This window comes from Strongylocentrotus purpuratus, unplaced genomic scaffold, assembly GCF_000002235.5.
Source record: "Strongylocentrotus purpuratus isolate Spur 01 unplaced genomic scaffold, Spur_5.0 spur5_contig_861, whole genome shotgun sequence".
Classification (NCBI taxonomy): domain Eukaryota; kingdom Metazoa; phylum Echinodermata; class Echinoidea; order Camarodonta; family Strongylocentrotidae; genus Strongylocentrotus; species Strongylocentrotus purpuratus.
Genome location: NW_022145570.1, coordinates 4,697,835 through 4,725,022, shown reverse-complemented (window position 1 = coordinate 4,725,022; position 27,188 = coordinate 4,697,835). Strand labels below are relative to the sequence as shown.

The 27,188-nt window shown below is 39.2% G+C and overlaps 2 protein-coding genes across 3 annotated transcripts; both read right to left on the bottom strand.

Moving 5' to 3' along the window:
* Positions 1–906: 906 nt before the first annotated feature.
* Positions 907–26,279, bottom strand: LOC115919100 (putative RNA-binding protein Luc7-like 2). The gene is made up of 9 exons (XM_030999685.1): positions 26,073–26,279; positions 24,674–24,765; positions 17,464–17,562; positions 15,382–15,492; positions 11,549–11,692; positions 5,946–6,122; positions 4,863–5,209; positions 3,815–3,874; positions 907–2,857 (listed from the first exon to the last, which is right to left on the bottom strand). Exons 1-9 carry the CDS (start codon positions 26,131–26,133, stop codon positions 2,464–2,466), a joined length of 1,485 nt encoding a protein of 494 aa, XP_030855545.1. The 5' UTR covers positions 26,134–26,279; the 3' UTR covers positions 907–2,463.
* On the bottom strand, positions 20,891–24,354 carry LOC115929745. 2 transcript variants are annotated; one of them, XR_004066708.1, is made up of 2 exons: positions 21,912–24,354; positions 20,891–21,849 (listed from the first exon to the last, which is right to left on the bottom strand). XR_004066708.1 is itself a non-coding variant. In XM_030999696.1 (2 exons), exon 1 carries the CDS (start codon positions 24,340–24,342, stop codon positions 23,038–23,040), a length of 1,305 nt encoding a protein of 434 aa, XP_030855556.1. In that variant the 5' UTR covers positions 24,343–24,354; the 3' UTR covers positions 20,891–21,059; positions 23,018–23,037. The 2 variants fall into 2 exon arrangements, 1 of the variants encoding a protein (XP_030855556.1); XM_030999696.1 differs by having other exon boundaries at positions 20,891–21,059; positions 23,018–24,354.
* Positions 26,280–27,188: the final 909 nt, after the last annotated feature.

Sequence of the window (27,188 nt, the reverse complement as noted above, 5' to 3'; positions counted from 1 at the left end):
ACAACTTCAAAAATCCTAACTTCCTTATTTTTAATCAGAATTTGCTCAAACTTTCACTGACTTGTTTCTCTCATTTTTCTACTCCTTTAAAAAACTAACTTAATTTCAGGGTGGACTTCCCCTTTAACTCAGAGCTACAGTGTAGGAGTCAAAACATTTCTGGCTTGAACCAGACGATAATGTCTTTTGGCTTACAATAAACTCCTTAAATTCTAAATTACTTTTCCAATGAAGGTGTATACAGGCAACAAATCCACCTTTTTCATTCAGATAGGATATCAATCAGTTTAATCATTTCATCAGAACAACATTACACTTTTTAATCTATTTTAGTCATGTTCATGGGAATCAAATCGGGAAAATAATTCATGACAACAAGTTTAAATTTCAACTAGCATTTCAAATGCAATGTATCCAAAAACAATGATAGAAGAGCAGCCACGGACCGTTGTGAATTTAGATGTACCGGCAACTGTTTTGTGTCATGTTGAAGCAGAAGTATTACTACGAGTATTCTATTCTGAGTAGCTGAAATTTGCCATTAAAACTTCATGGGTTCCAAGTTAATAAGTCTGCCTATATTTCTTCACCTTTTTAAAGCAGCTTATTGGTGAGACTTGTAACAGAATAATGTACAATATCAACACAGAGAATAATAATTGCATAAGCATGGAAATGTGCAATTTCAACATAATACATCATTTTACAAATGAAATTATTGTTGTTTGCAGAAAAAAAGAATATGATACACATTTAAATTTTACATATAAAACAAGATGTGTAGATGAACAATGAGTCTTGATCATTATGAAGCAAAAAAAAGCCGAGGGACCAAAAGACTTGAGTTAGTGATCATCTGTTTTTGAAATATAAACACAGCAGGACTCACCAATAACTTTCTTTTTGAAACAAACGGGTCTAGACTAAAGTTATGAGATGTTATGTGCACGTGGGCCACTTTCAAAATTAAAGAGTTTTAGGGGTCTGGAATGCAATTCTGCGTGTCAAAGGGCATCAGGCATATATTAGTGTGGAACCATGCATAGAGAAAGGAAAATGAAAACTCACAACACACTTTGAAAGGAAAATGTACATAGTAAAACTGCTACCTTAATCAATGTACATTGTCCATGCCGATTCAGAATTTCAGATCACATCACATAGAATGCCATTTATTAAATTAAATTAAAACAGTGAAAATATTGCCATGTATGCTACCATCTTGCTTTATTGCAGAGATTTATATTCTGCTTACGACAAAGTGTTCTGCAAAGTTTCAAAGGATTTGAAATAAAAACTTACACAAAACCAATCACTGTGACCGGCTTCTCAAAGTTGCAATAGTTTGAAGAACAATGAAGATACAGAAATATAACAGGTTTCATGCACCTAAAAAATTTAATCGAAAGTTACACAGAACTAATTCTTACACTTCTGCTCTTGAGAGAAACAAGTTTTCAAAGAAACTAATGAAATATAACATCAGATTTTATGTAACTGTCAAGTATGTATAATACACTTCATTGCATGTCCAAAGGTAAAAGGTGTCTATATTAATTTCTTTTCCTATTTCGATGTTATAATAACTGTTATCAAGCTTTTCTCTCTACCACCTGTCATCTGTGTAAATTTTGCATTATTTAATATGAACCTAAGTCACCAAACATTCAATGCTTTATAGAGTTTCAAGGGATATTGTTCACAACAATACGTTGAAAGTGTGTTGTCAAAAGATTGACACAAACATGCATTCTTTGTGTAAACTGACAACCGCTTGCCCACATCATTTGCCAAAATTTTGAACGTCTTGTCTTAATCCATCTCCAAAGCGTTACAAGTATAGCTCTGACTGCACGCTAGGACACAAAAGAGACCATAACTTGCTTGCCTGATGAAAGTTTTAAGACTACTACATCTGTAGAGCATTGGCACTAATCTTATGAAAAACTGAGACAAATGACAAGATATTGGGCTACTACTTAAAGTTGCTGCGAGCAGATGGACAATAGAATACATAAACAAACCACAATATCAATTAAAATGTAGATCCCACATCCAGGATACAGTGGTATGAAATATATACACAAGGAGAAAAGCAAAAATTAAGTCTAAAAGTATATCAAGTATTGGTAAATAAAGTCAAAGCTTGTATATTAAAACATACACATTCCTTTTGTTAAAGGGTATAGAGCTATTATGTTTATATTTGGCTTGGTTTCTGGATATGACTTTTCATATCAACACATGCTCACAATTACTTTGGATTCACACTACACAAAGGAATACAAAATCTGTGACAAGTGCTTATTGAATAACTCCTATTACATTATTGGACTAGGAATCAAAAGCATTTGATTAGTTCTTAACGATGGGTAACATGACCACAAGATACCATAATGGATGGCAAATACACCTGAAAAACAAGTGAGCAAGATCATTGCAGAATGCATCATCGAAACTAGCTCAAAATGCAGGAGCTACATCCTCTTCAGGATTCTCATCCATTTCATTCCCTTTCTCGTCTTCTCTATCTTCACCATCCTCCGGAGAGCTCATCCGTTCTCTCTTCGTCTCCGTCTTCATCTCCGTGGGCGGAGCTTCATAATCATCCTGCCTCATCTCCCCTTCTTCGTAATCAGACACTTTGGTTTCCTTCACACGTGGTTCCTCTTTGGTTTCTCCACTCTCGTGGGAATGGGATCGCGAATGACGACTACTACGCTCCCTGGAACGCGAGCGGTGGCGTCGATCACGGTGTCGATCGCGATCTCGAGACCTTGACCTATGCCTTCGATCACGGTCAGGATCTCTGCTTCTGTTGCTTTTCCTGTCGCGGTCCTTAGACCTGGATCGAGACCTGATAAAGGCAACATAGAATAAAAGATGTTTTCTATAAACCAAGAACTACGTATAGGATGAAAGAGCAAAGCCAATGGTGTAGTCCCTACACAAACATCAAAGAGCTTGTGTAGTCACTCAAACGGTCAAGTGCTCACAAAGCACATTTATGTCTATCTTTACCTGTACAGGGTGTACATGAGAGCTTTATCTAGGTTGAAATTTCATCTTGTGGCATAGGATAGTTGAAATGAGAAATACGAATTGCTGTTACAGGTACCTTCTGATAGTAAAGTACTGTAATACTCTTTTCACACTGGTTTTGCTTAACCCCGTACTTTGCTTAGCCCCGTACTATCCTTAACCCCGGACTATTTTTTTGGCTTTTCACACCCGCTGTTTTAGTCCCGTACTAGCGCCTATTCCGGAATAAGAAAATCCCCGCTGTTCTCACTGCATTTCGTTAACCCCGGATATCGTTAATGTTATGATTGGACATACTTCGCATCTGGCCAGCTGTGATACGCTCCACTGCGTAGTACAGGACTATTTTTCGTTTCTGTTCTCATTCATTTGCTTAGCACCGCAATTGCGGGGTTAGCAGGAGTTAGCACCACAATTGCGGAGTTAGCCCTGCTATTTTGCAGGGTTAGTTAACCCCGTACTATAGGTGGGGTTAGCCAACTTTAGCCCACTTTGGTAAAAACCAGTCTGAACAGAAAGTGGAATAGGCTTAATCCCGTACTATAGGTGGGGCTAAGACCCCCCTTAACCCCACCTATAGTACGGGGTTAAGCAAAATATCGCCAGTGTGAAAACAGTATAACAAACCTTAAATAAAATGCTTTTGATACGCTACAAAATACATTTAGTTTGTCACAAGAAAAGCAGGATACAAGTGTCCTACTGTTTTTTGGAATACCCAAACTCAAGAAGCTTGGTGATATTTTAATTGTCAGTTCTATTAGATCCTCACCTCTTTTTGTCCCTAGACCGGCTGCGTCTGTGACGGTTGCTCCTAGACTTAGATCTAGATCTGAAAGACAAACAAACAGAATACTCTTATCAATGATCCTTCAGAAGTTCGGGGTAGTGTTTCACAAAACCATCCTAAGTACAAGTTCGCTGGTGACCCATTATAACACATGTTTTAATTAAAAAAAAAACACATTTCAATGAGATGTTGGAGAACTTGTAAAAGTTCGCTGGTGACCCATTATAAAACACGTTTTAAATTTAACACACTTTTCAATGAGATGTCGGTGAACTTGTACAAGTTCGCTGGCCACCCATTATAACACATGTTTTAAATTTAACACACTTTTCAATGAGATGTCGGTGAACTTGTACTTAGGATGGGTTTGTGAAACGACACCTAGGGTGTCATTTCATGAAACCAGCTCCATGACAGTAATATCCTTGTCCACGACCTACAGAGATATCTTGTAGCAGACAACCTGTTTCACAAAACCGTGAAAGGCAAATTCATGATTTTGACACTATCGGCTATATACTTTAGTCTTTGTTACAATCCGTAAGATTTTATCCTGAATTACCAAAATAAATTATGAGGGTTAATATCACTCAAATTGTTTGAAAATGTCAAAATCTAAGATAGTTGTAGCACAAATGTTACAAACATCCATTTTGCATCAAAACATGACATCAAAGAATTTATGAAATAAAGGAAACTGAAGATTGCTTTTGCGACAAGCAAATCAATATATGCAAGTAAGAGGTTACCATAGAACATATCCTATTGAAAAATACTAAAACTATATCTATTTAAGAAAATAAAGATACAAGATATTTTATGACTCGCAGTTTTAAAATTTATTATCAAATAATTATGTGATATCGTCGGTTGCCAGACAAAACGTTGCGTACCTCTTCACAACCTTTATTGGTTCATCATTAGAATCAATCAATCTATCATACATCTATTCCAGATTACAAATAAAAGGAGATATCTCTTTTAAACACATAAGAAGCTCATATCTGAACGAGTCTGAACCCTGACATACCTTCTCCTGTCTCTCTCTCTATCCCGATCTCTGTCCCGATCTCGATCCTGATCTCTATCCCGATCTCGATTCCTATCTCTGTCTCTGTTGCGACTGCTGCTTTCCCTTTCCCTATCTCGGTCCCTGTCTCGGTCCCTGTCTCTGTCCCTATCTCGGTCCCTGTCTCGGTCCCTATCTCGGTCCCTATCTCGGTCCCTATCTCGTTCTTTGTCACGGTCCTTCTCTCGTTCCTTATCTCTGTCCCCTCTGTCTCGTCTGTCACGATAGCTGCTACTGCTCTTAGGCTCCTCCTCGTCATCTCGCTCTCTCTCCATCCTTCTTTGCTCTCGTTGCTGCTCAGAATAGTTCTGTAAAGAGAAACAAACCCCATTATAGGAGCAATTGGCAAATTTAAGATAAAGTTGAGTTCTTGTCATGTGACTGTATTGTCAAAGAAAAGGTGTGGAATGGATCAGAAAAAGTTGATCCTGTAGCATGTAAGTATTGGTGTGTACTGCAAGGTTCTGGAGTCATCAAAATCAAGTAACAAGCACTGTACACAGAAAGATGTATATGGGACTACACAAATTGTGTCGGGCTACCAACCTTGATTTCCTTATCTTTCTATGCTCATTACTCAGCCAGTATACATTTTCTACCAAATTGTTTGGCAAATGACATTTATTTGCAATCATGAACATTCAGTGTAAGTTTTGTTTGATTCTGTGAGAATTCATTTTCATTTTTTACCAGAACTCAAGTTTATCTTTAAAAGAATAAAATCCTGTGAATCACCAGCTGTTGTCTTTTCTGTCATTAAAAAAATGTCTTTGAAGTCATTCATTAATCGCACACAGTTCATCATTAGATATTCTGATGTTGACATTTTTTTTATCATAAGAGTATGGATGATGACGAGATATTATTTGTGCACAAAGGGACATTTTATAAACATTACAAGCATTCATTGACAAAGGTTAAGACAAGATGTGTTAACCTTAAACGTAATAAATGATTCCGACTGCAGAGGGGCTACTTTTGCTTTCAAGGTTAAGAGACATGACTTTTTGAGGACTTTTTCTTTTAAAGAGGACCTTATCTTACCAAGAGCCATTGGAGTTTCTCTCTGATCTCAATGAATCCAAGATGAAGCTTTCCTCCAAAATGATCTGCCAACCTGCGATCATTATCCTGCAAGCCAAGGTATGCTCCACACACCTCACAGACCCGTAGCTTCTGCTGCTGGTAGGTGGATGCTGGCATGGAGTTCCTTAGCTCCTCCTGTGGAAGGTATCAAAGCACATCATGAGTTATAGGAGAAACATACTACAGCAAAGCAAGAAACTTCACATAATGAAACTCTTCATTCAACAGCCGTTTTCAAAGCATTCATAACATTCAGGATTGCCTATCTCTAGCTGTCTAACGTGACTCATCACAATACTTGGTAATGAAAGTGACATGAATGCTTAAAAATGAAACCCTCTAAAATATGCCTAAACATGGTTCATTCTTAGAAAATGTTATTATGTATTTGCTGTGAAGTGAGACAAAATTACAAACTTGAATAGTTGCTAACTATGTTATAAAAAATATGAATGACACGTGCACTTCTATGGGCAGTTTAACTCAAAAAGCTTGGTGTCCACCATTACAACCGTTACACAAACTTTAAGAATAAATATTCTTACTTACATAATCATTGTTATTGATTGATGGTGATACTGTATGTTCTCCTTGAACAAGAAAATAACTTAAGAACAATTAAATTTTGATTGTTTTCATTTTTCATGAGAATGCATGATGCCATATAACGTTCATCACCCATAATAATCATCGTCTGAATTCAGCTTTCCCCCTCCTGCGCGAATCGCAGAAGCTTTTACGTTTCATTAAATTATTAGAGAAAGAAGGCGATTCGTTGCCCGACTCTTAAACTTCGTCTGAATTCAGTTTTTCCCTCGAGTGCGATATGCGGAAGCTTTGACGTATGAGAAAGAAGGCGATTTGTTGCCCGTTCTCGACTCTTAAACTTCGTCTGAATTCAGTTTCCCCCTCGAGCGTGATATGCGGAAGCTTTGACGTTCCATTAAATTATTAGAGAAAGAAGGCGATTCGTTGCCCGACTCTTAAACTTCGTCTGAATTCAGTTTCCCCCTCGAGCGCGATATGCGGAAGCCTTGACGTTCCATTAAATTATTAGAGAAATAAGACGTTTCATTGTACCGTTCTCGAAAAAATTCTTGTCTGAATTCATTTTACCCCCCCGTCCGCGCGGAAGCTTTGACGTTTCATTAAATCATTAGAGAAAGAAGACGATTTGTTGTACCGTTCTCGACTCTTAATCCTTGTCTGAAGCCAGCCCCACCCCCCCTCTAGCACGAAGCGCGGAAGATTTGACGTTTCATTAAAGTATTAGAGAAAGAAGACGAATCGTTGTACCGTTCTTGACTCTTAATCCTTGTCTGAATTTGGTTCCACCCCCCCCCCCTCCTACGCGAAAGCTTTGACATTCCTTTAAAATTATTAAAATATTCTTTCTCTTTTTTGGTCCCATCTAGCTCTCCTTTTTTCCTTTTCCTTCCTTCTCTCATTTTGTTTAGCGGGGGCAGGGGGAGGCAAAGGCTTTTTGCCCCACCCCCATCCTGATCCGCAACTTGTTGGCGGGAAATTTGCAACTGATATCCCCTTTCTTTTATTTACTTCTTTCTCAATTTTCCTTCCCTTTATCTCCTCTTCAGTGACTGGTCCCTCAGAAACTAGTGCTAAGCCAGTCACAGAGAATTCATTATTTCAACTGATGCCTGTCAGTGCATTGTAATTTTGATTTTTCTTCAAATTTCATTTAAAAATCTTTTCATATTTGATAAATATGGTGCATTGGCATATGGGCTATGGTTGGAGCGTTGGTGTATTATGTGGATTTATCATATTCATATTCTGAATAATATTGAAAAGGATGCAATTCATAGTTGTACTCGATAATTCTCACTTAACATATTCTGTGTCACTCTCCCTGTCTTGCACAAAGAAAATATGAAAATAATATTTTGCCTTGATTAAGAAAAATTGAAAATATTATCAGTATTAAACAGGGAGAAGGAAATTAATCAAAACAAACATTGAAGAATCCAATTCAGTGTTCTTTCGTGATGCATAAGAATGAAAGTACATTAAAAGGTGAAATAATAAATTGAAGAGCGATTGTAAATCAATTCTTTGACCTTGATTGATTGAATAAAAAATAATGAAACAATATGGTCTGAGGGTCATATATTTATATTAGAAAGTTTCATCCACCATCGTGTTGTTGAACACTATTTGCAATTTAATTTTAATGCGGTGACTTGTCGGTTACGAGCAGAAGGTCATTTCAGGCGTCTATATTCTATAATACTTTCAACAGATATCTGGATAGAGACACTTCGTCACATCAAGCTACAAGAAAGTATATCATCATCTCACAGAATTCTACTCGAACACCGCATCAAAATTCTTTTCACCTTTTTTTTTTTTCTTCCTCTTTTTTTGGTCCCTTTTAGCTCTCCTTTTTTCCTTTTCCTTCCTTCTCTCTCTTTTTTTTTGGCGGGGGCGGGGGGAGGCAAAGGCCTTTTGTCCCACCCCCATCCGCAACTTGTTGGCGGGAAAATTGCAACTGATATCCCCTTTCTTTTCTTTACTTCTTCCTCAATTTTCCTTCCCTTTTTTCTTTCCATTTCCTTCCTTCCTTCTCTCTTATTTTGTTTTATTGGGGGAGGCAAGGCCCTTTCACCCCCCCCCCCCCCCGATCTCCTTCTTCCTCTTCTTTCTTTCCATTTCTCTCCTCTTTCCCTTTCCCTTCTTTTCCTTCTCTCTCTATCTCTCTCTCTCTCTCTTTTGCGGAAGGGGGGGGGGGGCAAGGCCCGCTCACCCCCGCTGGATCCGCGCCTGCATCTACCTTATATCTACTTACGTTAGACCCTAATATTGCATCTAAAAGATTGATTGACCTGGTCTCAGTGACAGGTAAACTTTTTTTTCTTAATTACTTGGTCTAACCATGTAAACCGTCTAATTTTACTTTAGATTTTCAAACAGTAACAGTTACGACCTAAATTAGGCCTAAGGCCAAGGGCTGTACTCTACATTTTAATAACAAATTAATGTTAACGTTAGACTTAACTTAAACTGTTGTGTCTCTGTGATACAAGTGGGAAAGGAACCTTTTTTTCAACAACAAAAAATAAATCTTTCCCCTTTTTTTTTTCCTTCTTTTTTTCCCTGGATCCGCCACTGATCAGGGGGATAAAAGTATACAGCTATGTAACAAGTAAATTTCTAAGAGGGAAAATGCTGACTTAAATAAATGATAATGATAAAATACCAAGGAATTTAGGAGTTTCATGGGTACCAATTCAATGGAAATTTGTATTAAAATAAGAGCCCCCGTGGACAAAAATTAATTTGAGCCCCGACTTTGACCTACATACTCCGAAATCGAACTTAGGCTGTGTTTTGATACCATGAACCTTCATATCAAATTTCATTAAAATCCGTCAAACAATACTAAAGTTATGGATCGGAAACCAGATTCGCATATTTAATGAGCTATGACATTTGATCTACATACTTCGAAATTGAACTTAGGCTGTGTTTTGATACCATGTACCTCATATCAAATTTCATTAAAATTTGTCAAACAATACAAAAGTTATGGATTGGAAACCAGATTCGCATATTTGATGAGCTATGACCTTTGACCTACATACTCCGAAATTGAACTTAGGTTGTGTTTTGTTACCATGTACCTTCATATCAAATTTCATTAAAATCTGTCAAACATAATTAAAGTTATCGATCGGAAACCAGCTGTGTATTTTTTCGCATATTTAATGAGCTATGACCTTTAACCTTTGACCTACATACTCCGGAATTGAACTTAGCCTGTATTTTGATTTCATTAAAATCCGTCAAACATTATAGTCAGGTCAAGATATGGTTTGACCCCAAAAAAATTGCAACAAAAGGTTTTTCAACGGTTTCTAGTAGTATTCGACCTCAGGAATAACATACTTAAAGTAGACCAAAATCGAAGGTTCGGAAAGCTGCTTTTTTTTTTCAAGATGGCGTCCAAGATGGCCGCCGATACCTACAAATGGCCATAAATCACTTATTATCCATCCTAGAGACATAATTTTGGTGTCTATCCCATGGTTTCGGGGGTCAGAGAATCCATTGGGACAAGAAAGAATGGTTTGTGATGGTCTACGAAACCCGAAAATCCAAGATGGCGTCCAAAATGGCCGCCATAACATAAAATGGCAATAAGTCACTTATTATCCATCCGAGAAACATAATTGGGGTGTCTACGCTATGGTTTTCGGGGTCATAGAATCCATTAGGATAAGTTAGAACGTTAAGCAGTGGTTCAGGAAAGTAGTAAAGAAGTCGGAATGAATCAACTTAAGAAATTGCCCGGGCTACCAAGTCATGGCATGGATGGAGAGTGAGAAGATATGGACGTCACAGACTGGGGCTGGAAATTAAAGGACAATCATCTGGTTCCACTGATGTCAAATACGGAGGCTGCACCTAGTAATCTTCTTAAGTTGATTCATTGCGACTTCTTTACTGCTTGTAGCACACCTCACTATACATGCAGAGGTTATGGACTACATGTAACAGTGTGTGTGTGCAGTGACGCCATTAGGGTGAGAGAGAATCATTATAAGTTCATTTCCTGTTCATAAAGTGCGCCCTCTATTGAGAAATCTTAGTGGTTTTGTGGCCCTTTGGATGCCATATTGGATTTTGTGGTTTCCTGAACCACTGCTTAACGTTCTAACTTATCCTAATGGATTCTGTGACCCCGAAAACCGTAGCATAGACACCCCAATTATGTTTCTCGGATGGATAATAAGTGACTTATTGCCATTTTGGACGCCATATTGGAATTTGGGGTTTCGTAGACCATCACAAACCATTCTTACTTGTCTCAATGGATTCTCTGACCCCCGAAACCATGAGATAGACACCAAACTTATGTCTCTAGGATGACTAATAAGTGATTTATGGCCATTTTAAGGTATCGGCGGCCATCTTGGACGCCATCTTGAAAAAAAAACAGCTTTCTGAACCTTCGATTTTGGTCTACTTTTTAGTATGTTATCCCTGAGGTCGAATACTACTAGAAACCGTGGATAAACCTTTTGTTGCAATCTTTTTGGGGTTGGGGTGTTTTTTACCGTTTATTGACCCGACTATTACTGAAATTATCGATCAGAAACCAAATTTGTTACGAACAGACGCACGCATGGAAGGAAGGATGGACGGCAGCGTTACTATATCCCTCCGACTTCGTCGACAAGGGGATAATAAAATGAGAGAACGATGAAAAACGATTGTCAAAAGAAACCAAAAATGTGGCATCTATAGACAAGTGGTCGTTTCAGGTGGTTTCACTGTAAAAGGCTAGGATGGCAACAACCTGGAAGTGATTGCAGGGGTGATAGTAAGCACTAAACAACCACCCCCCCCCCTCCCATATTAAAAAAAGGCTTCAGGAGGGGGGGGGGGCAATGTCAACATTCCCCCCTTTTGAGAAAGAAAATTGGGAAAAAGTAGGAAAAATAAGGGGAAAATAGGGAATACAGGGCTTAAATCAGAAAAAATAATAATCAGGAAACCAAATTTAAATTGGGTAATTATCAGGCCTGTGATTGGCTTACCTCTGCTGCTATCTTCTTCTGTCTGATCTCCTCCACCTCTGCCATGACCTCCATAGACTTCTCTACGTCACCTTCCTCTCCGTGCTTCTCAGCATCAGCTATCTTCTTACCCAGCATCTCAGCCATCTCATGAACACAATCAGCCTACAGAGGAGTGATCAGGGGCAAGATACAAACACGAGAAAAAAAGAACAAACAGGTGTTAGTCAACCATTCAATGTATCAATCAATGGCAGTGAATATATGGATGCATGGTATACGGTGAAAGGCCACACACTTCCATTTTATTAGCACTTCATTATGCCTGGTGAAAGATCAACACACTTCTCAGTTCAAAGGTTATGTGAAAGCTTTACGACACACAAGATACAAGCATTGTGATGTCATCCCAGCAGCTCCTGGAGGATTCAACAGTCATGTGCTGCTTCTTCTTATACAAACATGTTGATTGCTGCCTGTTTGAACCCATGGCACTTATAAATGCAGGCTCTGGAGAATGAAGGCAGCAGCAGAGTCCTACTTAGAAATACATGTTGTACTGTTTCTCTTCATTTTCAGAGTTCATCTTGCTCATCTTAGTTTTCTGAAGAAACAAGATGACTTTCATGAATAACGATGCGATACAGGCGGCAACTGCATAGCCCCTTCGAGGTGTTTTGTATTTTTAAGATGAAACAAGATGCCTGTAGACCGTTAGCTCCTGTTCCACTCCATATCATCCTAACAGTCCATCTTTCTCCATCCTGCTACAAGCAATTACAGTCCGAGGTGAGATGTGGCTTTACCTCTGCGGAAAGACCTGATTAAAACACATGCACGTGGACACCCATTCTTATAAACCTTTTTCTTTTGTTTTGACAAATTGAATACCGATGGCCACACAAATGTACAAGCACAAGATGACGAGTCAAATATACAGAGCAATGTTGAGTGGAATACAAGTGCATTGCATCTGATATATGGCTATTTCATCATCTACACAAAACAAAAACTGTTCTTACTTGACGTTAAATGATCATTATTTCCTATCCACTCCCAGTTTGAACAGGGAAAATTGGCATCCACATTGCTTTTCATTCTGATACAGGTTTGTGCAAACTGTCAATGAAAGAGAATTGTGCTGCTCCTTGGACTAAACAAGGGGGTAATATAAATACGCATGTCATGCATATTTTAAGCCAATGTCAAATGAATGAAAGAAAGTGTGTTGTCAATGTTCCAAAATGGATTGCAACTTCAGACAAATAAAACAATTTTGGCTGATTAACTCATGATGCTGACGAAGTTTGGAAGTGTATGGCCTTCTCATTGAGAGGAAGAAGGAGCTTGCATTCCTAATTTACCATTTAAAAGACTATTTCCATTATTGTGGAATAATTTCTGGTTTGAGTAAAAACAAATGCATAGAAGACATTTGGTTTGCGTTTAGACAACCTTTGAAATCAGGGCACTGAGGGTAGTTATTTATTTAATTTTTTGTTCCCAGTGTTTTAGAAGTATCAATCTACATTTTCCACTCACCACCCAGGTGTTACATGGGTGCCAGTAAGAAGAAAATTCTTGAATGCTGTGAATACCGAAAACGGTAGCCTTGATAGAGCCGAGGTGATATTGGAGCCCCTTGAACACTTATCCAACGTTATTATTTTCTCCCCAGTAATTGAATGTCATGCATTTTTCTCGCTAGGTAAATACAGAAACACAAGGTCCTTCCTTCCTTACAGGTAACTGAGTAAGTAAAATGCATAATGACTTGGTGTGGTTCAGTGTGTAATACACTATCAGCGCCTTGCACTGGGCCCTCGTCTCTCAAAGCATTCTCCTCTCATCTGTCTTTCAAACATAAAAATCAATCATTGCATGTATACGAAACAGATGAAATATGTCTTCAATGTGTTCACTTACAAAGTGCGCCCGCCAAGCCAAGCCAGCTATTCATTCTCCTTACATTCTTCCAGTGCTCTAGATCTGGAGCATGACGGTGATGACGTTTCACAATCGATTCTATCACACTACGATATCAACAATTGATACTCACGTGATGCCGCCCCACATTGCTTTTTTATTTTTTATTACGTACCCATATATTGTCTGCGCACTCTTGGGGGAAACTTTGAGTGTGAAATGCCATTAGAGCACTACAAATGAACAACAGATTTCCTGGAAGAATAACAGAAGGAATTGTCAAAGCTCCTACTGTAATAAGGGTACTCGCCGAGGTTTGTCCAGGGGTCAGAATATATCACTGGAGTATTCAGAATGTGTTTGGGTTATTTGGGTAAAAGAGAGTTAGGAACAGGTAATACTTCTGAATATATGTTTGAGGAATTGTGCCGTATACACTAGTGCAACAGGAAATTGCAGTATCTAAGCTCATCATGTTTGTGATTACTGAGGACTTCAAAATAATGCTTTAACCGGTTCTAGAAGAATACATCATCATTAACTGATCAATATCATACAGGACAACTTGTTGATGGTTTAGTTTATTTTTGGCCTGAAATGGCAATTTAGTTAGGTTTCTACTTTCTATTTCTCTCTCTCTTGGGATTAATCGAAGCTCTAAGAAAGTCACAAATACCATCCCCACTACCATAAAATAAAAGAAAGTTAGTGTCGAATAATAAAATGCTGAGCAGCTTATCATAAAACTAAACATTGGCCATCAACAAGTTGAACATTCTTAATATATTGTAAAAGAGAGGGATGTCAACAAATTATTATGTACATGTCTAATAAGAAAAAGGAAGGGATTTGCAATACAAGTGTATCAACTACACTGATCAAAAGGGGTTGGAATCATTAAGCACATGTATTTCAGAAATTGTGTGTTATTATATTTCTTTTTCTTGCTGTCAACTTACAAACTCCTTTAACATGGCACTAAAGGCAAGCGCTGCTTTCAAATGAAGCCTTGAAGTGATGATATCTGTCCGGAGGAGAGAATGGACGAACAGAGTATCAACAACTGTCCGTGACGAAGGTCTCCAAAGGGTAATGGCAGTACAGGGATAGAATATGGCATCTTTTTTTCCTTCTAATTCTTTTAAGGAAGCAGATCCGAATAACTTTACATGGACAAATGTAGGTGTCAAATATTGAATATTGGGGGAAAATGTAATGTGTAAATACACTTATGATTATTTTTTTATTTACTTGAAGTTGTGGTGGGGTTGATTTTATAGATTATTACTGATAAAATTCAAGGTCTCACTACTTTGTGCTAAGAAATGACTGTATTAAATAAGGGTGAATAGGGAGAAAAAAAGAAAACATGCAAATTCTATTAAATTAAAAAAAAACATAAGGAGTAAAATGAATTCAGATGTTGGCTTAAACACTTGTTTGGACATAAATCATGGAATATAAACATCTTATGTAAAGGGAATATCCAGCATGGATAGCAGGAAATAGAATTGATAGGAATATTCATTTGACTAAGTGCAATGTTTACAATAAACACTATCTAAAGAATAGAATGTGCACTGGTTTAAGTAAAAAGGGAATTTTTATTTCATGAAAAATATAAAAACATGGTAAACACTGAGCTACCAACTGCGAAAAACTGACAAATTACACTAGAAAATTTATGATTTGAGTATAAATTTCAGAATATTACAGACCACATAAAAAAAAATTGTTCTCTCATTCATGGTTTATTCGTTTGTTTGTTTTTGAGCTCCTTCCACAATCTGGATATACCCTGTACTAATGTCCAAACAATGACATGTTGGATAATCTATCGCTTAAGAAAGATACTACTGAGAAAAAAAATGAAGAAAAGAAAAATGTCCACAAAATTGAAAAAGAGTTTGAAAAGATTGCTTACGAACCTTGTGGTTGACTTCAGCACTAAGGCTTTCCTGGGTTTCTAACAAGCGTTTCTTGGAGTTCTCTGTACGCCGATCACAGTCAGCAATGAAAGACTGCAGATGCTGTGTAGCCTGGAAAAAAAAGAAGAAAAAGATAACATTCATAAATCATTGCCATGTTTTTAACAGAAACTGTATTACCACTAAGAACACCCTCATACAAGATAGTCAAATGATCAAATCTGGGCCCCATCTGATCTCCTAAAGTTGCAGTAGACAGGTTAACTAAACATATTCAAATTTATGGACGTTTCCTTGGTGGGGACCTAGTGACGAGTTATTCCATAAACCTGTTATTAATGAATGAACTGCAATACTTGGAATCCAGTCTGCATACGTAACTTGTTCCCAGGAAACTTTCATATATACATGAAACATGATACACGATGTATGAAGGAAAAGCATTATAACAGTTTCTGTTGGCAAGAAATTACAATTATCAAAACGTGTATAAAAATAGAATACATACATACATACATACATACAATTGTCTTTTATATAGCGCAACATCCAACGAATTGCTCGAAGCGCTTTACAGAAATAATGACATAGTAAACACAAGATAATACATGTATAAAAGAGTAATTATAATAACAAACAAAAATATTAGAATTACAATTTACTTATTGAAGAGGTACGTTTTTAGTTTTTTCTTGAAAATTTCAACTGAGGGAGAGGTACGGAGGTCGAAAGGGAGGGTATTCCAAATTTTGGGGCCATAATAAAAGAAACTACACTCCCCCGATCTTGAATTGATACGTGGTAATCGGAGGAGCGTGGGGTCGTTAGAAGAGCGGAGGTTGTATTGAAGTCTAGGAGGAGTATGTAGAAGCACAGACAGATACATTGGTGCACAATTATTCAAACATTGGTAGACAATTAGGGAAACTTTGTATATGATTCTGTTATTTACGGTTAACCAGTGTAATTGCTTAAGTAGAGGAGATGCTGATTCATACCTGCTCCCTCCCAAAACAACCCGGGCAGCACGATTTTGGATTCGTTGTAATCTTTGAATGTCTGTCACATTAGCATTCAAAAGAAGAGAGTTGGCATAGTCTATTCTACTGAGGATTAATGATCTTACGACATGATGGCACGCATCAGAGGTCAACAGATTCTTGATTCTAGAGATATTGTACAAATGAAAGTTAAGCGATTTACACAAAGCAGTAATTTGTTTAGACATGGACATTGAAGATTGAAAGAAAATACCTAAGTTTTTGACATTGTGAGAATATATGTTAATTGAAAAGATCATAATTTTGTCCATGTATCTATCTGCAAATGGTGCTGAATTTCTGCATTTTAGAAGCAGAAAATGAATTTCAGGTATCATGTATCATGAGCTTATAAAAGAAAAACCTACTAACCTAATCCATGTATGTGAAGTCATGAATGGTCGTGTTGAATTATGCATTGAAAAAGATGTGATGAAATTACGAGCAAGTGAAGTGAACATAGCCATCTCTAGGTGCCAGACTAGTAAAAATGTCCTTGTTTCTAAAGTCTAAACTACTCTTTTCTTTTTCATTGCTAAAGAGGGGCCCAGTCTTGAGTCTTGGGTATGGTCCCTAACATTTCCCCAAATACACATAAAGAAAAAAAAACATTTCCCCAAATAGCCCACAAAATTATGAAAGAGCCTCTGTACAAACCAAATTCCATTAATGTCTTGTAAAAACAGCTGTGTCCACTTAGGCTCTGTAGTGTATCACTGTATGTTGCACATGTGAATAATTGTTTGTGATTTGTGACACCCTTTAAAGCCCATCTGCACTAGTTTGGCCAGGAAGGATTAGACCTCCCTACAAGGTCACTGACAGGTGGTTATCTCATCAAATCAGCTCTCAATTAACATAAGAAAAAGGGGATCATGGGGGACCAACAGGCACCGATTAGGCATTGTTTGCTATATAGAGGGCGCAAGTAGCTTTAAGTAGTGCGGTGGGGCTTTAAATATCATTAAAGATGACCTCTCAGGTTATTCAGTGTTTTGTTTGATGAACCCGTTTGCTCATGACATTAACGTATCATACTTACATCAATGTGATATCCGAAGTCTTTGTTTTTAGCAGCTTGCTCATAGTCAGCTCTCAAAGCAGGGTCATGGTGTTTGGAACACGCACCTAGATCAGCACGCTATCAAGCAAATGATACATTCACATTAGTATCATTCATCAATAATATTGTTTTGTGGCCAGTTGTAACAAGATAAAAGAGACAAGATATTTTTTTATTTTGTCTTTGCAAACATGTTACATAGAAATTGATTTCCACTGGCGTAACAATAATTTATTCAAGAAAATACATAATTACAAGAAATACATACGGTCTATATCACGTTAATAGAAATAGATGAAATAAGGAACAAATACATGTATAAGATAATGAAGTGACAAAAGTGGTCATTAGTACTTCAAATCATGAGTTTCAGAATTAAGCATTGGTCATTACTATAATTAGGCCTAAAAAAAAGATGTATTGCCCTTTAGGTGCAAAAACATGGGTCGATCGGTCGGAAATCTATTTTACTTTTTTTTTTAAACCTCCCTCTTTGGGCTGATATTTCTCAGTTTTGAATGCTTTAATACCATTTTTTCTTCTAAAAAACGGTAAAATTAAATTAAAAAGCAGACCGTCCATTAACAAAATTCTGGGTTGGTCCCAAAAGTCAATACAACATCTTTTTTTTAGGCCTTACATGTAGGTAATGGGCATCAGGATCATTTTGGCTGTGTGTGCATGGCCGCCAATTTTTAAAACCTTTTTCAAAAGCTGTTCTTAGGACAAGTCATAGCAATTCCCGACCCTCAAAAACTGTCATCAGTCTGCATCTTAGAACCGTTACAAATAAACCTCCTCTTTGTACTTGATTAACTTTGATGTTGGGCTTCAAGTATATATGCCCCTCTGCAGCAGGATTAATGTCTATGTACTGGAGATTGCAGAGATGCCAACCCTATAGGATGGCTGTCAGTAACATTTACCACATTTGTCCGTAACAAATGGGGGTCTTTCCGGAACACAAGACACCGCAGCATAATTTTCGAGCAAAACGTACACAAATACCCAATCACTCTTACTGCATAAAAACGTTTTTAAAAATCTGTTTGCAGTCAAAGGATCTCCTCCTCGGTTACTAGCTCTTTTGAGTAAATCCATGATAATATTCAGGAAGAAAACACCTTGTTCAAGCGTCGAATGGCAAATTCGAATCCACAGTCAGAATGGCAGAACTTGTATACTACACACGCACACGTACACTCACCAATGCCACAGACACACCAGCCCAGGCCGCTGGGCCCGGCGTTCATGAACAACAACACACTGTATACCGCACTTGCAATGCGCCCGCTGAATCACCGAAGTCTTTGCTACTATATTTTGAATGGGTATTGCGGGCGCCGCGCCCACGATCATCCACCACCATGGATGCTCCCCCAAAAACGCACGACCGCACGTAGCATACTAGTACCAAAGCAGAATTGACGGCGGCCGTGTTGTTTCGGAATTAAACAAGATGGCGGCGGACGGACCATGTGCGCGAAAGTGCCTATTCAGTGTAGTCAAATTCAGTGAACTTATGAATAAATGCGTGCGACAAGCAGCGCTGTGTACGGAGGCTATGTGATAAGGCGTCATTCGCTATAATGTACTTTTATTTATTGTTTCCCGTAACCTCGTAACATGAGCATTAAAACCGTAACAAATACGGTGAAACCGTTACGGTTGACATCTCTGGGCTTGCGCCGATGTCAGAGCTTTGTACTGTCACAGCAAACAAAAATATTTTCAAATTTGTTTGTCAGCACCTACTACACTGGGACAAAACAACTTCAAAGATTGATACCGTATTCCTTTTTCAGATTTTACTTCAACATTCACTGAACAAGTTCTCTCTTATATTTTCCCTCGACCCTTCTGCCTCTATCAGTATTAACCTGGTTGAAAGGAAAGACAAGCTTCTTTCTTTCTCCTTTTTTTCTTTTTGTTTTGGAAATCTCAATTATTACCTCGTAATTCAAAGTTTTGAAAAATAGTAAGATTAAACGAGAACTTACCGTTTGAAGTTTGATCTTTATTTTATGAATATTTAGGAGGAAGTTATTACATGAGATCCCGCCAAGCGCATGCGCAGTCAATATTCAAAGCTACAAATGTGGCTACTCTCAATAGTAAGGAACAGGGAACTTACACTTAAGTTTGAAGTTTGGGTGGGTGAGGAGGGCATGTAATAACTTCCTCCTAAATATTCATAAAATAAAGATCAAACTTCAAACGGTAAGTTCTCGTTTAATCTTACTATTTTATTTCATATTTCGTCGTTCGAAATTACATGAGATTTTGAAGCATAGTAGTCACATTTGGAACAACCAACATGTACGGAAAAGTGAACACTGATTATGCAGATTGAATTGAATGCTTCTAATCAATGACTCACCATATTTGACATTTATTGTAGTCTGTTCATACATGTGGCAAAACATTTCACATACAAGACGTCCATATATAAGATGTCATAATGTTGCAAAAACATTGTTCGTTTCTGTATCTAGTTTATTCTAGACATCTGGTTTCTTAATCCCAGTTCTATTAAATAGACAGCTGGTCTCTTAATGCCAGTTCTATTGAAAAACCTTCTGATGCAGTTCTTAAAGCAGTGTGCTATCTTGTAAGACTGCCTGGGTAAAGTTTCTCTTGTTTTCAAAAGGTTTCCTGTAGAACTTCCTAAACGTTTTCTCTGAAGACCATCCTGCTCGGGCTAGGATCTGGTCCATTGGAAGTGCTGCCTTGGCAGCTGCTGAAGTTGATGCTGCCCGCGTTGAATGAGCCTTATAAACGTTTGTATCCACACCTGCTCTTTGCAAGCAGGTCTTGATCCAGCGAGATAAGGTTTGAGTTGTTACTCTATTATGAGGTCTGGTGTAACTTACAAAGAATGAGTTCTCATTCCCACGAAGTGGTCCTGTGCGCTGGACATAATGTTTCACATATTTTACAATACACAATCTTCTATCAGGTGGATATGCTTCCAATTTAAAATTAAAATCTGTATTTCCTGGTTTGCTTTGCTTCAAGTGTTCATCCAAATGAAAAACCACAAAGCCCCCTTTCAGGGTCATCTTGTTAGTCTTCAATATATGCAAGGTTTGCACTATCTGTGCCGATACAAGAGCCATTAGCATACATACTTTGAGTGTTAAATCTCTGAGGTTTAAGGAGTTTACTGGAGACAATTTTCTTAGAAAATTGAGGACTGGACTAATATTCCATATTTCTGTATATCTAGGTACGACAGGTCTGAGTTGAAAAACACCTCTCATCAGTCTGGTTATAAGTGGGTGAGTACTTATTGTCTGATTACTGTCAACGAGAATCAGAAAAGTGGATAAAGCGCTACGAGCTGTATTGATCGCACTGTAGCTAAGGTTCCTGTCATGAAATAAACTACTAAGGAATTCTAGTACCGTTTCCACCTCGGCTTGGAGGTAACTCGTATTCCTGCTGTGGCAAAATCTTCGCCACTGTGTGATGTACACTTGGTACTGCTTGCAGGTTGATGCTCTCCATGAAGCTGTAATGATATCCACTGTTCGTCTGCTTAGTCCCCGATTCTCAAAATGTTGCCGCATAACCTGCAACATAAGAGGTCAATATTAGCATTAAGAGGGTGGGTGGTGTTTAACACAGGAAGGAGTAGCAAATCTTCTTGCCTCTGGATAAACAGTGGCTCTCCTTCCATCATGCTAACCAACTGAGGGAACCACGCCTGAGTAGGCCAATTAGGGACCAGAAGTAACCCTCTAGCTTTATCCTCTCTGATTTTTTGCAAGCATTTGGGGATCATACAGAACGGTGGGAATGCATAGAATGCAAAAGGTTTCCAATCTAGCGTAAATGCGTCAACTGCAAAAGCCCCAGGGTCTGGGTGCCAAGTGACATATTTCTCTACTTGAGCATTTAGTCTCGAGGCGAACAGGTCTATTTCTGGTACACCAAAGTGGGAAACTATTCTATCGAACACTTGTCTGTTTAGTTTCCATTCTGTTCGATCATTAAATTTCCTGGATCTTTCATCTGCTATAGTATTGAGCCGACCAGGTACATGGGCTGCGGAGACCCAAATATTTCGAGAAATGCACCACTGCCAAATTTCTCTCGTCATCTTGTCACACATTGCGGACTTGCAGCCTCCCATGTGATTTGAATAAGCCACTGCAGTGGTATTATCTATTCTTACCATCACATGAACGTTACGCTTATTCATGCAAAAGGATTTTATCCCCAACCCAGCGGCTAGGGTTTCCAGGAAATTTATTTCATTGTTTCGTGCCCTTTCTGCCTCAAATTCATTCCAACGACCCCCTGTTTGCTTCTGGAGGTCAGTAGCTCCCCATCCAAGGCCACTGGCATCTGTGTGCAATTCTAAGTCAGGTTTTTTCCTAACAATTGGGGAGGAGGCCATAGAAACATTGTTCATCCACCACTTTAACTCCTCTTTTGCCTCAAGGGACAACTTCATCTTTCTGTCAAAATGACCCCTGTTTTGTCTGAGGGCTGCAATTTTGTCCCTTTCCATTGATCTATAGTATAAGGGGCCATACTCAACCGCAGGGAAAGTTGCTATGACCTTCCCAATCACTCGTGCTACCATTCGTATTGATGGGAGGTACGTGCCCATTAATTCACGGCATAAATCTTTCACTTCTTGTGCCTTTGTTTGAGGCAATTTAACAATCATACTCTCAGTGTTAAGAATGAAGCCAAGAAAGGCTAGTTCACGTGTTGGGGTGAGCACTGATTTTTTAGTGTGAATGAGGAATCCTAATTCTGAGAGGATCTTGGTTGTTGCACTCACACTCTCTTTCAGCTTTTCTTTTGTTTCACCAATAATTATGGTGTCGTCCAAATATCCTATGACTGTATGACCTGCTTGTCGCAGTTCGGCAAAGACTGGCTTCAGCAATTTTGTGAACAGTCTGGGGGCTGTGCTGAGCCCATTAGGTAAGGTTGCAAATTGCCAGCGCTCACCCTGCCACATGAACCTCAAGTATTTTCTACTATTTGGGTCTACTGGAATGGAGTAATAAGCATCTTGGAGGTCGATTGATGCAAGATAACAGTGCGGAGAAATCAAGTGCTTGGCAGTGTGGATGTTATCCATCTTAAAGTGTTGTACATTCAGACTTTGATTAAGCTCTGATAAGTCTAAGATCATACGAGTACCCCCATCTTTCTTGGGTCTCGTGAAGATGTTTGAGAGGAATTCTCCCTCTTCAAATGAGCAAGGTTCTATTACGTTTTTTGCTTGTAGAGCCAAGATTTCTTTAGTAATCTGATTTATTTCTAAAGGGCTCTTTTTGTAGCCGTAGAGGGGCTTATTTCTTGAGGGAACCCCTTTCGAATAATCAAATTCGATCTCATAGCCTCGCACTGCCGATAGCAGAAATAGATCTGACGTTAATTCACGCCATCTACGATAGAAATATATCAATCGACCTCCAACAGGCACATTTGAGATGCATTCTTGTTGTAATGTACATGAAGTAGAAGGAGCATTAACATTCTCACAATATTCATATGTGCTACTTACCTCTTTGGGTAATGGTGTAGCTATTTCCTCCTTGCTGCCTGTGGCCGCTGGAAGGATTGGGTCTGTTTTCCCATGCTCATCGTCTGGGTGTGAGGCATAGCTCTGTATGGTCTGCCTCGTTGGGTTCGCTGGCCTAAAAAAGGCGTGTTGTAGTTCCCACTTGCGGGCCTGCTACTTGGAAAAGTTTGTGATGTGCCGGCGGCACGGTTCCATCCTTGTCTGCGGTATTGAAAAGTGCTGGACGCTTGCGTCCTGTACGGATGGTACTGGGGGCGGGGTGTACGTTGTCCACGCACCACGCCAGATGCAGCTTTTTGTTGTTCTGTAAGATCTTTGACTCTCTTTGTTAAGTCATCGCCAAATAAGTACTGACTCACTGGTGTGGCAGGTTTGCAAAGATGTGAGTACTTGGCATTTAAGTCTGGCTTAATCTGATCTTTGCGTAAGCAGTTGATTTCAAAGTTTGTGTTACACAGCAATGCCAATGCATCCTGTTGTGTCTCAGATAGGCTATCGGGGGACAGAGTTTGAATAAAAGCTGTGAGTCCCCTTGTCAAAGGCTTTTGGATTCTTTGCAGTTTCAAATCACGGCTTCTCGTTTGCGAGGATAGGTTTTCCCATATTGCTGCATTCACTTTGGGGCAACACAGTGGAGTACAATTGCTTGGAGGAGGGTATTTCCCTCCAGCTTCCTCCAACACATTTTCCTCTAGCTGGTGGGACATGAGGTACATGGCAGACTTTGCTAAATCATCGTGGATCGCGCCACCAACCCCAGTAGGGATAGCAAATTTCTGAGCCAGGGCAGGAACTTTGTCCTCATTCTCCTGGTCTAAACCTGGTGCAACAGTTTCGTTGACATCACCCTCATCCATGCTGCCAATGTCATATGACGTAGGGCATTGGCCCATGTTTCCAGTGTCAATATGCTCAAAATCATCATCATCATGTTCAACTTCACGAAATCTCACGTTCGTCGCAGCTGTATCCCCTGTGGGGCGAGTTGCAGATTGACAAGGCAAAAAATCCACCATTCTCTCCATTAAGGATTCCAATTTGTCAAGTCTTCCTCGTAAATCCGTGAAGTCCTCCTTTTCTTCAGGCTTTTTGCCCTTCTTTTTAGGCCCAGAGTTCTTAGACTCATTCGAGGCAGGCTTTGCCAAGACACTTTTGCGTTTCGTATCGGAGGATTTCACTGCCGATGAGCGCTTTGGCTCAGGCTTCGTAGAGGGGCCCGCGGCGGTTTCGCCCGGGGAAGTTCCGGCTTTAGCCGTGCTCAGCGTTTCGCTGGTTTTCTGCTTGGTGCTGCCTGACGGAGACGCCATCGTGTACGGAAATCGGAACAAAACTTCGATTTTTGATATACAAACAGCACAGATTCTCAAAAGTCTTCCAAAAACATGAAAAAGGAGAGTTTCTCTCCCTAATGAAGTATTTTTTCGAAACCGGTGGTCCGAAAAAAACGCCGAAAATTAGGTATTTTGACTGCTGAGGGAAAGTTACTTTCCCTGTAAAATTCAATTGCGCGGCGAATTGACTGCGCATGCGCTTGGCGGGATCTCATGTAATTTCGAACGACGAAATATGAAATAAAATGGCAAATCATTTAGAAACAAACGGACATTGAAGAATTTGATAAGAAGATTTGATATTTACCGTGCTAGCAAGGATGTCATGTGGGCAACAATTGAGCAGGAATGAGCGGCAAACCTTTGGATCTGTGAAGTGAAAGCGTCCTGCATTTTCACCTGAAAAAAAGAGGACAGAAATGCAAAACATAAAAACACAGCATCATCAATACCAGGCTTAGAGTCAGACTACAGAATTGAAGAAAAAAACGTGTAAAAAGAAGCTTGCGCAGGGATTTCGCTAAAATTGATTGCATAAATTAATAATAATACAATTGCATACCGTAATCCGTATACTGACGAAGGGATGCGGGTCCAAAATTTGACCCGTAACTCCGGCGTGGAGATACCCTACTAAAACATACCTAAAAGGAAGTAAATATTCATTAAATGTCGAAATAAAGATCATGAGTTAAAATTTGTTATGTTTATTACCCGTTTCGTGTAGATTTTGGAGTATTTTTTGGATAAACGTTGATATTAGTTCTAGTAGGCCTATACACTTTTTCACAGGTTTCACAGCAAACCGCTGCACAAGTGCATACCGAAGGTGGGTTGCGGGCAGGCAAGCGCCTGTGTGAAGTAATCTACCGTAATGTCTCAGATTATCATTACGATAGATAACTTCACACAGGCGCGCGCTTGCAACCCACCATCAGTAGGCCTATGAACTTGCTTGCAGTGGTTTGCCGTGAAACCTTTGAAAAGGTGTATAGATCTAGGGTCTCCTACTATTTGTTTTCCCAAAAAATAACAAGAAAATTGACACGAAACAGGCAATAAACATGAGGAATTTAACTCATGATCTTTATTTGGACATTTGATGAATTTTTACTTCATTTTAAACATTTTGGGTAGGCCTAGAATCTATGTTTCAGTAGGGTTTCTCCACGCCGCGCTGAACTTAGATAGGGTCTACAGGTCAAATTTTGAATAGTCAATTTCTAGGCTTCTGAACAAGCGCCCATCATTTAATTATGATATTCACTTTCTGACACTGTTTCGTGGCAAAGCGCCAAAAAGGCGCAAGTGTACTTTCAGTGACTTTCGTATCCATTTTGGACCCCTAGCTCCGGCGTTGAGATACCCCATTAATGCAGCAGTTTGCCAGGAAACAATGTCAGAAAGTGAATATCATAGATCTAATTTAATGATGTCTTTGACTTTGTTTTTACTATTTAGGGAAAATACTCCAACAAACGAAAGGGATAAAAAATAGACAATGATATCATGACCATTATTTGAACAATTGATAAAGATCAAGTTGATTTGTTGGTAGTCTATGTTTTAGTGGGGTATCTCAAAGCCGGAGCTAGGGGTCCAAAATGGATACGAAAGTATGTCTCTGACTTTGTTTTTAGGGAAATGTTGGCTAGAGTCTAGACCCCTCTAGGCTATTTTTACCTATTCCTAGGTTTGGACCTTACCATTTCGAGATGTCCCCATCAGCTCATCGAGCATTTTCCGCATCTGTTCTTGGGCCGACATGACGACGACCACACACACTTTACACAGATACTAAATGTGATGTCGGAAAACTGATTTGTAAACAGAATTTCTTGATTTTAAATTACTCTTACAGTCCCGAGATGTCCATCAATCGAATCATAAGTTACTTAGCTTTGCATGCATTATCGACGCGACGCGTTACATTACACCCGTACTGTGCATGCGTGCGCTGCCCGCGCCCAGTATTTTGCGCTATGAATCCTTGCCGCAGATCTCGTGAAGGGATCGGACGGAGCGTTTCAGGGATTCTTTGAAGTCGGGCCGCTTCTTTGTTAGCTGGGGGGGGGGGAGGGGGGGAGGGGGGAGGGGGAGGGGGGGGGGGGGGGGGGGAGGGGGGAGGGGGGAGGGGGGAGGGGGGAGGGGGTGGGGGGGTTAGATAATTTGCTCGCCTTTTGCTGGTAATGTGAATGACGCCTTGAAGGAAAGCACATTCTTATTCCTTCTTTTCAAAATTCAATTTCATTTATCTTTTCTATAAATTTCAGGAATATTATTATAGGCAGCATGTACCACAGCTGGTACTCTGGTACGCGTATCGTTTACATACATTTCTATTGTTTTTGTCTCTACTGGAAAGGTAATAGTACTAGTCTACTATCCAGTGGCTGATCTAGGGGGGCGGGTCCCCTCCCCTGGCCAACTAACAGGTAAACTTAACTTTTTTTGTAATTCAAAAGAAGACGGGCCCCTCCCCCTAGCGCAAAAAAAGGGGGGGGGGGGGGAGTGGGTGTTTGTTTAACATAAATAGTGTTCACTACCACCCCCCCCCCCCCCCCCGCTTATTCGCCGGCCGGCTGACGCGGTACAAGATAAGCAACATACTGTGCAGGTGGGTGTGATGGTCTGAATATTAATTTTCGAACGAGCAAAAAAAAATAAGATTTGTGAGGTCCCAGTGCGAAAAATTACATCTTTAAAAAAAGACAAAAAGACAACAAAAAAAAAAACAACAAACAGATGAGCATTGAACACAATGAAGAAAGACTGAGAAGGTCTTTTATAAGTGACATAATAGCATCTTTATATAAATGCGA